Source organism: Trichoplusia ni, chromosome 13, assembly GCF_003590095.1.
Source record: "Trichoplusia ni isolate ovarian cell line Hi5 chromosome 13, tn1, whole genome shotgun sequence".
Lineage (NCBI taxonomy): Eukaryota > Metazoa > Arthropoda > Insecta > Lepidoptera > Noctuidae > Trichoplusia > Trichoplusia ni.
The window spans coordinates 10,828,364-10,841,030 of NC_039490.1; the positions used below are offsets into that span (position 1 = coordinate 10,828,364).

Here is a 12,667-nt window from a genome sequence, read left to right on the forward strand (position 1 = left end):
TCCCTTCTTTATTAAGCTCCAACATTAGCAATATTTAATGATGAACTTTATCCCTTTCGAGCATGATGCAGCTAATAGTTACAGATAGTTGGCAATAAAAAAAAACAAGAGCTAATCGGACTCGCGACACGGAGAGTTCCGTACAAGAAGGTTAAAATGCTATAATGCTATGTATTCACAAAATCATGTCATCCAATAAATTCAGGTTTAAAAACCTGTCCATCTATTACAGTTTATGAGATACCGTCTGGTGGCAGACATATGGATAGGCAGACGGAGATACAGCGATGCCTAAGTAAAAGGGCTGAGTTTTTGCCATACGACTATAGAACCCCAAAAACCACCGCTAACTTATTTTTCATCCAACAGCGTGTGGCTCCACATATATTTATTTTCTCCTCTTTGTACCATAGACAATAAACTCTTGATTTATTAGTACCCACGTGTGGAGTTTATTTATTGATCAGACCCTTTATTTACCTTATTTTGTGTATCTTACAGAGTAATAGGTTTTATTCAAATAGATACGCCGGCGGAATACAAACAAGCGTGCCGATATTAAACAAATATAGTCTGGTGATATTAGATTTTCAACTGTGGACAAAGATATGTGTGCGAGTATTAGATAAGCTATTGATAAGGTTACTGCAGAAGACCGAAACTACGAACTCTTTAAGAAGGGAGACATAGTTATGCTCAGTGTAGAGCGCCGTCTTACTTCCACAACTGCATTAATATATATTCTGACATTCTTCCTTACAACCCCAACTTTTAAATGGTTCAACGGTTTGTGATAGAACATGTTTACGAACGAACAGAACTCACCGTGAATAAAAAGTGAATTAAATTAAAATTGCTCAATGCGTTTGCGAGCTATGATGTCATAGACAGACACGTCACATTTATAATATCCTACTTTAATGGTTAAGGAAGTAACGGTAAGCCTTCAGTTATGTTAAGCGTAGAATGTTGTCTCATTTTTAAAACCTTTAGTGTAATGAGAGAGTTCAAAGCCAAATATTCTTTCACATTATAGTTAGACCAGCGGTCTGCAGCGTCTTTGCATTACAAATGATTTTGAATCTTATATGTGCAAGCAGAAAGTTTACAATCATTTAAAGGCAAAGGAGGCAACAAAGAGGTGAAGCTGCATGAGAAGCGCTTTCGATTCACGAACTTTAAAAAAAATAATACACATTTGATTAGCCGGATAATGTAAACCTACATAATTATGTATGGGTTCTTTGACGACTCTACAATGAAATATAACTTCACGTTACATCTCGCCGTGACCGCATAACAGGGCAGCGGGGGCGGATATTAAACGGCAGTGGACAGCGAACAAGTTTTTATAGCCGTTAATAAAGCTCAAGGAAATTGTATTACGACTGCACCCCCATGACGTAGTGTGAGGTGAGGTCTGGACATAAATTACAGACAGATACATTGTAGGAGATGAATGATGACTTTTAAACAGATAATGTTCACAACGACCACTTTCATAGCACATAAACTTTTACAAACATATTGTATACTAGCTGTTGCCCGCGACTTCGTCCGCGTGGGTAGAAGATATAAGTTATGATTTATACCTGCCCTATTTTTCCACATTTTCCATTGTATCTTCGCTCCTATTAGTCGCAGCGTGATGGTTTATAGCCTATAACCTTTCTCGATGAATGGTCTATTCAACACAAAAAGATTTTTTCAATTTGGACCAGTAGTTCCTGAGATTAGCGCGTTCAAAAAAACAAACTCTTCAGCTTTAAATATTAGTATAGACATGTCATCTACCTATTTAAATCCACTACAGATTTAAAAAGCCGTCTAAAGGTTATGTTCGTGAACAAAATAAATCCTAATGCAAAAATAGAGTCTTGTATTTCAGCGCTTTTAAAGTGCACATACAATAAATCTCTATCCACCCCTTTACTGCACAAAGAACTCTGCATAACTTTATTTTTATGATCGCTCCATAAAACAAAGATAGTTCAGCCGTTTGACTGAGACGTTTGATGCTCCCTGCATATTTGATGCGCATGTAATATTTATCACATATTCTACTATTCTACCATTCTACCATTCTACCAACATAATGAGATATAACTTCAAAAGTCTCTAAAAGTCTTAATTTGTAAGTACTCAGAAATAATTAGAATTCTCTAGAAATAATTTAAATACAGTCTTTTGTTTTTCGCAACTTTGCGAACGCGACCAGACGAAAAGGTTATCTGCTTACCCCTTTTAAAGACGTATGTTTTTTTATAAAATACTGCTATTTTAGGCAGTAGTTATAAGTGTGTCTATCAAAACCCCCGATAGAAAAACAAATATGGCGTTTCCAAAGATATGTGCATTTTCTCAATAAAGGAAAAAAAAAACATTGTGGGCAAACCTTAATTTCAAATATTGCAACATGAAACCGCCAATCCCCGTTGATCTAGAGCAGTGATCAATTAAATTACCCAAGCTTCCCTGTATGGGAGCAGGCCTGTGCCCAGTCGTATGTCATCTTTGGTATTATCTGGTTGGTACGTAGTACTAATTATATATCTAGTAAATATCTAAATACGGTATCACAGTGCAAATGATAAGACTGGAAGCCGACCCTAACAAAATGTAATATTGGTTCAGTACATGAACAACAGAATAATCACCGACATCTCCGGCCTGAAGTCATTTCGTGTTTTATATATAAGCTAACGTATATCTCCCGGTTTAATAGCTATAATAAATAAGTATTTTATTCAGTATATTCAATTACACACAATAAACAGTCGTTACTACTTCATTTGATGTTTTACGGAATCAAATGCCTGTACCATGATTCAACAACGGAAAAATGTCGTTGTAAGATAGGGACAGCGTTCTACATTGCGTATAGCTATCTCGCTCCAACAAAAGCAAAAGTCTTACTTAAAGATTTGATAATAAGTGTGTTTCCTCAACGGCTTTAAGATGCCATTACTAAGATGTTGTTACCCCATAAGATAACAAAAGCTTGGTATAATACTGGTTACGTATCGTATTCGAAACAAAACAGCGTTATATGGATACACCTCAATAACAGTTACCGTGCTGTTCCCCCGTAGGATTACGCTAAGAACCCATTTATCTTACAATGTAATACTTTACGCTGTGTTTTCGTGTGAATATTACTGGATTCAGAAACAGTTGTCTGTAGTAGAGCGTTGGTCTGAACGGAGTTTTCATTGAGAGTTGTTGTTCATAACAGAATAGTTTCAGTACCGCAGAGAGTTTTAGCTTTGATGTAACATATTTATGCACCTTGGCTGCATAGATAGCCTAGTGGTAAAGGCCACCAGGCCGAGTCCAAAGTACGCGATGTATAGCGAGTTCAATTCCCAAGTATAAGAAGTCTTGTGTGATACACGAACGTGTATTTAGAATTCTGGTGTCTTATACTTGTATGTTTGTGGAAACCCGCCACAGTTGTCAGTTCGTCTGTCACCAGGCTACATCTCAGAAACGAATAGATGTATTTTTCTGTGCTATTTCGACGATGATAACAACAAATAATAAAATCACTTGATCAGTTTTCTTATTATATTGTCTTTTGCCAACTTATACAAACATACACACAGACACACACACACACACATACTCGTATACTGACTTTCATAACCGTTAGTGTATTACTTGTGAAATTAGCTCTAATCTCTAATGTAACCTATGAGCAGTACTCATAAAATGCCTGTTTATCTGCCATAAAATATTAAATTACATATTGAGTCCAGTCAGCTTGTAGAAAACAGGGAACCACTCTTAAAGAGACGCTAGGTGATAGTGCAAGCGGGATGGCGTACTGCACGGTATAGAGCGACGTCTCTGTTCCACAATTCCATAGAGGTTGTAACTCCCAGGTTGTATAGTAACACCCTCACACACATGTAATAGTTCAGCGTAATAAACCAGCTTACCTATTTCGCTTTAAGCCAGTAACAAGGGTTGCCATGCCCCTGTTGCGGTGGTCTACCGGTTCTGTAATCGATTTGTATACATCAGGTTGAAGGTTCGGACCAATTGAAGGCAAGTACACTGCTACAACTACTAGTATCTATTTTCCTAAATATTATTGATAATATTAATCGGAGCATTGAAACGACATGGGGGTAAATGGATTGCAAATATTCGAATCAATTGTGGCGATCAATGTTCAAATGGGAAAAGTGCTGTACCCAGCGTTGGGATATTTAAAGCCAGTAATTTTTCAGTGTTTAGAATGGAAATATAAAATTGAATAAACCGTTTATCTTTTTTATATCATCTTCCTAAACCGTGTTGCCATGCCAAATAATGAACTGTCAAACAGAACTGTCACTTCTCCCGCCATACCGCTAACAGAATCTGAAATGAGGATTTAATTAAGCGATGGTATCGAAATACGAATTTATTCAAGTGTATAGATTACGTGTGAAAACGTTCTCATTAAGCTCAGATTTAATATTCACCAGCGTTTGGTCTGATTGCCTTTAAATCGGTGATTACATCCACCGGTCGTTATAAATAGAATGAAAGGTTTAATATCGTCGGTGTTGCAATAACAAAGTTAATTATTGTGTCCAGCCACACATGCCAGTCCTTGTTATTAAAAAAAGCATTTACGGAGTTCATACGATTAAAATATTCTAACAATTTAGAATGTTACTTTGTTAGAGAGAGCCGCAGACGTGAGGTATTCCGCGTCAGGTCCCGGCAGCTCTGTTGTCGCGGAATTCTTTTGATTTTTAATAAATCCCGAGTCGTTCTAGCCATATTAAACGTGGCTTGAAGTAACCGTGCGTGGAACGAGCACATGTTACTTATGAACGCGCCGCTTACAATATTTAAAAACAGAATTTCATAATTCTTCTCGCGCCTTTTGGTATTCTTATTTTAAATTGGATTTTCTTGACGGAATGTTTTTTTTAATTTGGCCTTTTTCTTATTTTAATTGTAATATTGCCAGCTTTTATTTGACAGTAATGAGCGAATACTGAAAGATATTGTCTTTTTAGTGTTTTAGTTGAGTTTAGTGAGTTAGTTTTTTTAGTCTAATATAAGTTTATTGAAATTGAATCCAGTTTCAGGTATTATGTTGTCTCTGCCACTCTCAGGTGTAAAAAGGTGACATTTAGACATTGAACAATATTAGTTAAATGGTCGTGTAGTGTCTCACAGCTGCATAGATTTCTTTATATTCATTCTAGAAATAGTTTTATTGATTAAAAAATAGCAAGTCAGTTTAATAAATGCAGAGAACACAATAAGTAACTTCTAACGGAAAGCACTTGTTTTATTAAAACATGGCGGATTAATCTCGTTTCAATTTCCTTTCACTAAAGATTTCAATAGGTATCTAGTTTTAAAAGAAACTGTCGCTTAATCCTGGCTTTAAATCCCTGTGTAACTGTGTTGCATGGAACTTTGCTGTTCAAAGGAGGGCTCACAATTGCATCGCTTTAAATATTCATTGCTGTAAGTCTCGGGTCTTACAGCTTTGCCCCGTTTCATGTCAAGGTAAAAGACTTTTGAAAATAGTTTAGTAGGTACTAATGGTGATATGAATTTACTTTCGTGTTTGTTATGTTTAAACACACTGAATGATATGAATATTTTATGAGGTTTACGTGGAGAAAGGGGAAAAGGAGACCAATTCCTCAGGCTATTTGTTACTTAGCTATAACTATTAAGCGGTGATTGCAAAACAGTTAAAATTTACACATATTATTACACGTATTTCTTTTGGTCTTTTAATAAGTTTATAAATGAAAACAAATGAAGTGTATGATAACAATAGCGTTGTATGTACATATATACAGTTTGCAAGCAGCATTATTTCAAACCGACTCGTAAAACGAGTGCCCGGACTTTATTTTTACGTGACGGTAATTTGCAAGCAACACAGTTACAGAATATATTTCTTTAAGCCATAATGCTCAGAGGTTTCCCCAACACGTGCCGAAGTAATATTTTTATGGTTGTAAAAGCGATGCTTCAAGACGTGGAGGTAGATACCCGGTACAGAACAAACCTTATAAACATGCATAATCCAGCTATCTACTATTAAAACTAGTACAATATATTACTCTAAGTTTATTAGATAAACTCGCCGCGTATGTACCGTACCAGTGTGCGCAATATTAAATCATGGATTAAGAGAAAGTAGAGGGAAGTGCCTACCCTACAACGGTGAACTACGGAAAGATGTCGAACTACGCTACGTAGCGAGCCTAGTATTTATTTATTTATTTATTTAGTCGATAAAATGAGAACAATATTACCTACTACGTCTCCGCTGTTGAAAATTAACAAATGATTTAAACCTCTAACTTAGGTGTAGTGTAGGATAATGAACCTTAAGGTTACTGTTAAATCATAAATCTCGTTCCAATCTGTCACGATACACAGGGTAAGGTTGATCATCATCTCTTAATAGTGGCTCGCGCGGTGAAGCCTGATTGTCTCTTCCCTTCTCTGCTCCACGATAAATTCCGGAACAGTAAGCTGCTTTTAAATTTTATTAAGGCGGGAGGATAAATCTTTTTTCGAAAAATTGTGTTACTAGGTCAAGTTAGACTTTTAAAACAGCCTGTTTGTGAAGAGTTTGTGATATCAGTCTTACGATGAGAGTTTAAAGTTTGAACTCATACAATAAGGTAATCTTTAGCGACGTTTTATTAGATTAATAAAAGGTTATTTCCTTTGTATTAAAGTATCAAATCTCTCCAAAGTACACAGGCAGTCTAGATGTTTCGTAACAACCTTAATTTGTATTGAAGTAATAAGATTCTATTGAAATAGGAAACTTTGAAAATGAAAGGTAGTTTATAAAGATATTGTGATCTCACTCCCTTGTAATTTAATATCAAGGTATGTAATTTGGAAAACTTCGACTAGATTAATTTGGGCTTTCATGGATGTTATTTCGACGAAATGATGTTTTACTTGTCAGAGACGAACTAGTAATAAATACTACACCTTTATTCAGAGTACATATTAGAGTACGATACACAGAGGAAAATGACTTAGTTATAACTGTATAATAATAATAAATAAATGCGGACAACATCACATACATTGTTCTGAACCCAAAGTAAGTTGCTAAAGCCCTTTGTTATGGGATTCAGATACATGATTCAGGCAAAGGCATCATTAACGCTACTCTCAATTTCATTTAGAGCGCTTTAGAAAAGTGTTTTTGACTCGAGAACAAACTCATTCCGACATTAACGTTTAAAAGATCGCATGAGTTGTATTCGGCAAAAAGGCGGTACGATTATGAAAAACAGACTAATTAAAAGTCCTTTATAACGAAAGCCAGCGAAAAGGAATAACAGAATTAAGAATTTCATTACAAAGAATGCATGCGAGAAGCTTATTTTATAAACTCTAGCACGTTATTCTGGTGTTAGGGTTGGGTGTAAAGATTAAGTCACATTTAGCTTGGTGGTTCTCTAACATAATATGCGCGCCTCCGTCCAAACCGGCTGCCAGTTGACTTTGCAATTCCCCCAACACCCAGCTTAAAAAAGCGAATCGTTTGCGCTCATGACAACTCTAACTTGAAAACATTTATTAAACGATTCCCTCGGTAAAGAATTTAGTAATTGTGTCGCAGATAGTTTCATCTCTCATGCCTTCGTAGATCAAACAAATTCTTGTCCTATCCGCGGGGATCAAACCTGCAACACATTACGCTCTGCGGGCATATACATTAACCAATCGTCTCTTTGTTATAGACAAAGGCTCTACATTTTCATGGCCATAATATATATAGTTCCAATGTTCCAATAGCAAGTGTCCCAGTTTCAGGTGCTATATTTTCCCTGTTATTGTTGCAGGTCTTCCAAACGACCTGTCGATCTGCTGGCACCAGTATCCCTACAGCCTCGGCATCGTCTTCTGTAAGCTGAGAGCTCTTATCTCTGAAGCGTGAGTATTTACCTACATACTAACTCTAATTAACTAATATCATCTCTTAGATTACGACTGCTATACGAAATAATGATGATACTGTAAGTCGTATAGTCCTGGAATGTAGAAAAGTTGACGTAAGCTGCAGACCCTATGCTACACACTGTTGACGTGTTTTAAACTTTCGAAAGTGCTTGTGTTCTTATACAAGTGACGAGACGAAATGAAAAGGCTTTAAAAGTAAACAAGTATAATGTCCGTCAGACCAAATATATCAAACATTCTTCGTGTGAGAAAATTTCAAATGTTTACCCGTCACATGAGATACATGGTGTGGTAAATTAAGAACGGACAGAAAGACGGACAGACGTAAGGTCGTCTGTAATAGGGTTTTGTTTTTACCATGCGGGTACGGGAAAATGTATACAGACTGCAATACGATGGTAAAGTAAATGGAAAATTATGATAAAAAACACATGTTCAATATTTCAAACACGAGTCAGTGAACCTCCCTCTTACTAAGTTGTCCTAGTTTCAACAAATGCATCCTTGACTGAGTGATAACACAAACTTCAACTTTGGAGTCATAACTTACAAATTACACTCTTATCAGTACACTTAATAAAAAAGTAAATTACCTGAAAAGTTTGAGTAAGGGAAACAAGTAACCAGCAAATTTAATTATTTTATTTTTATGAGCCTTAATACAGACTGAAAATAAACTTTAGTTACTTACAGAGCGGTTCCAAAATTATCATACTCTTTGTTAAGAACCGACAACTCAATAGTTTACTTTCCTTAAGCAAGTGCATCGAGTATACTCGTACAAGCTTCAAAACCACAGGATAGTCGTGTCAGGAAATTAAAAAAAAAATCTATTGGAGACAAATCTGGCAGTTTTGCGTCATTAGTCTTGTCACCGTGTAGGTCTTGTAGATATCAGACAATCGTAGAGCAACCAGTAAAAAGTTTCAAGTGAGCGCGTCTATATATTATTTCCAATGATACTGAGACAAAATCTCTTATCTCAAGTGAGCTTACCTTAAGTTATTGTCGACCCTGAACATTGTGGGAACTACACACTCACAGGAACCTGAATGTTTCCATGAACCAGTTAATAAAGACGCGTGGCTGCATACAGGCCACAGGATTAGTACGAACTCAAAACACCTCGGCTTCTAACAAGATACGTAACATATGTTATTAATATTGTAGCATGTCTGGTTAGATAACCTAGAACACATACTCTTTCATGGATAGATGAAAACTTCGTCGAAGATGGACATAAGATTCGTTTAAACAAACCTTAGGATAGTTTTTGATTCAACAAATCGCCTACGTTAAGTTTTTTTTTAATAACGGACTTAAGAAATTATTCTTTGCGCGGGGGTTTTACGAACATTCAAGTCACATTCATTCGACACGTCTCGTGATAACCAAGTGGTTGAGCCACTTGGCTATCCGTATTTTTGTACAGCACGTTTTGTAAAACAATCACAAAAGTTAGTTAAAATGTTTGTGTTTTAGCTTTCGAAGATTAACCTCCGTGTTCAAATTCTCTCAGATATTGTCCTCAAATGCCAAACTGTCTGTCATTTAAATCCAAATGTCGGAAGAAAAACGACATTGAAATACATCCTTGACAAGATTATTCATGTAAACATTTGAAATAATTCAAATAGTTTTCCCAATAGAGAAAACAAGCCCTATTACAACCGAAAGTGGTTTCCTGGCAATCAAGAGGATAAGGTAGACGCTCATTGAACTGACATTAATGTTTTCTACCGAGACCTCCCTAATACATTTATAAATAGATTAGGGCACACGAACCTACAGAAAGACTCGCAAATTAGATGAGATGCCTTCAGAAGGCTCCAGAGGATTCCTTCCTTTAATGCATACCTACATCGCGGACGAATTAAGGCTTCCCCTTGCCAAATTCAAGATTCGTGATATTTTATGCGACAGATATTATTTGATTCGATCCCGGTGGTAAATATGCTGCGAATTACGGGGAAGATGTCGCAAATGATAGAGGGAAATCAAATTTGATACGGTTGGTGCAGCAGTTGGTACTTTGTGTTTCACGATTTGATTATTATTTTCAGTTGAGTTTTGAGTTGATTCGATCGCATTATATTCACTGCGATTTTGCCAAATGTCGAGAAAATTTATGTTTGGCGGATTTCTTAAATTGTCTACAATAATGTTAGGTCAGGACCTCAGCCTACTGCTGGGCATGGGCTTTCCTCAAATTGGACCATAACCACTGAGGTTTCTCTTTCTCGGTTTTCCCTTTATGTTTATTTATTTATTTATTTATTTATGTACACACAACATTGTAGGAATAAAACAAGTATAAAAATGAAAATACAATAGGTACAAAGGTACTGCATGTAATACCGGAATATCCTCAAAGAGAATAAATTACTATAAGACCTAGCTCAAAACGTTTCACAGTATAAGGTTTAATTCCATTCCATTTTTTACCAACGCTAGTCCCAAGTTACACGTGTTACCATTACAAACCTTGCTTTTCTCTTACATCCTGGTTCCTCGTATTCCCATTGAAGCCTTTTAGATTTTTCCTAGTATTAAATGTGTTATTAAACATTGAATTAGTCATTCGTAATGCTCTCTGCATGGAATTTCATTTTGTCTGAATGTTGTAAGCGGGGTCAAGTGGAGGAATGTTATTAAATTGTTTTTTTTTTATCATTAAAATAGGATAATCTCCGTTAGTTACTACAGTAATACTTAAACGAGTCTAGTTTGAAAAGCCTAATATTCCGCCTATGAAAGTTGTCTTCTCGTCTCTTTCCATATCATATATGTATTACGCTCGCACACTGCGCATTGGCGATTGAAATTAAATGAAATATTTTAAACCCCGGTTTTCGTGTTATGTTTTAATTCGCAGTCCTTAGTGTTATCTCAAATATCAACTTTTAAGGAGTCACATTGGTCCTCTCCTGTGTTTGGATTGAACCCGCATCTCTTGAACACATATCTAATCATAAAATAGCAATGCCACCTCGACATTACCTTACCTTGTGTTAAAACATTCAGTATTTTCAAATTGAATTCAATTTTATAAGCAGCCGATACATTTTCATTTCTCTCGTTTTATCGATGCAAATAGAAATAAAACGTTACCTGTGACTTAATGCTTTTATAGGGTAGCTCCCAGCGCGACCTTGGCAAATAAAATCTCACCGGTATAAAATATTATACAAAGCCTGCGCGCTTACTATAAACACTTTAACTATGGTTTAGGACGCTGTGGAAGAGAGAGAGCGCTATGTGCAATGTAGAGTGTTATCTCGCTCCCAATATGGCGATCTCCTCTGTGAGCTCATAGTACAGGTTGAAGACTGCGCTGACGCGACGCTGCAACTAAACCTTTAATCCCACTCAGTTTTAATGAACGATCGGAGAATTATCATAAGCGCGCTTAAAGAAATGAAGCCAAGAAAGGATTTAAATATCATCCTTCATCGTGATTGGTTTATATATGGTGACACAATTTTGTATGGATACAAGTGAGAGAGAAGGTTTTCGTAAAGTGATAATGTTACAATCGTTAGCGCGGATCGAATCGCTCGAATGAATGGAGTTATTTGTAGTTAGTTATATTTTTACTGCAATAAGGACACATTGTAACACACAATGTAATCTATACTAATATATAAAGCTGAAGAGTTTGTTTGTTTGTTTGAATGCGCTAATCTCAGGAACAACTGTTTCGATTTGAAAAAAAAATTTTGTGTTGAATAGACCATTTATCACGGAAGGCTGTAAAATGTGAAAACTGGAAAATGTAGAAAAAACGGGGAAAATTCTAAACACTATAAATTACCTAATACATTTGAGCGAATGTCTTTAAATTATTCAATAGTGTAACAGAAAGAATTTTGTTTCATATTAATTTAAATATTGGATTAATAAGGACAGCAGTGTTTACGAAGGTACCTTTGAATTTTGACCTTGTAAAATTATTAAGCCAACACTACAGTGCTGGCTTAATAATTGATAATTTTTCACTTAGTACAAAGAAACATTGTAATTTATACAAATTCTGGGTAATGCTCGTCTACAAAAGTAACCAAATTCCTTTTCTTATGATCGTACCTGATATCAATTTCAATTTCCTTCGTTTTGTGATCATGGGGAAAGCGTTAGAGGTCGTCTACGTAAAGACGTTACGACTTACCGTGACACGGGATTGTATCGTGATGTGGATATCCATTACCACACAAAGGGTCTCGACATGACCGTACCGCGGTTTTACTTCGTGATTTCGTCGTAAACTGTGTATACTGGGTTTATACCACTATGAGTCCGTAACCTTTTCCTTTTAATACTTAATGTAATTTTTGTAGACTACTCCAGCATTAAGGAATTTAATCATTATGTTGTTGGGGCATCATCAAAATTCAAAACATACATAATTATGTACAAAGATCTCAGAATCAGGAGAAGCATTTGTGGATCACACTTATTACGCGGGGATCGAGCCAGTGACACGACGCGCGGTGAGTTTGGCGTGGTGACCTCAACTGTCTTGTCCAAAATAGCCAGAATAGTGAGGAAAGTCTAGACGTCAAATATCATTAGCCATTTACTTCAGCCATAATCGTCCGCTTTGCAGTGACGAATGTTTGTTAAAGTTTAACTTTTATAGTAGTCTCTAATTGCTTGTAAATTGTTAGTGGGAACTTGGAGTCGGTCCATCGCCCCGCTACAGTTG

General features: G+C 36.1%; 1 protein-coding gene across 2 annotated transcripts in view; it reads left to right on the plus strand.

Moving 5' to 3' along the window:
- Window positions 1–12,667, plus strand: part of LOC113499858 (neuropeptides capa receptor-like) — a 73,309-nt gene that overhangs the window by 14,347 nt on the left and 46,295 nt on the right. For both annotated transcript variants that reach the window (XM_026880432.1, XM_026880431.1), the window contains exon 2: window positions 7,845–7,935. In XM_026880432.1, the coding sequence (XP_026736233.1) occupies window positions 7,845–7,935 (91 nt within the window). The remainder of the gene's footprint in view (window positions 1–7,844; window positions 7,936–12,667) is intronic.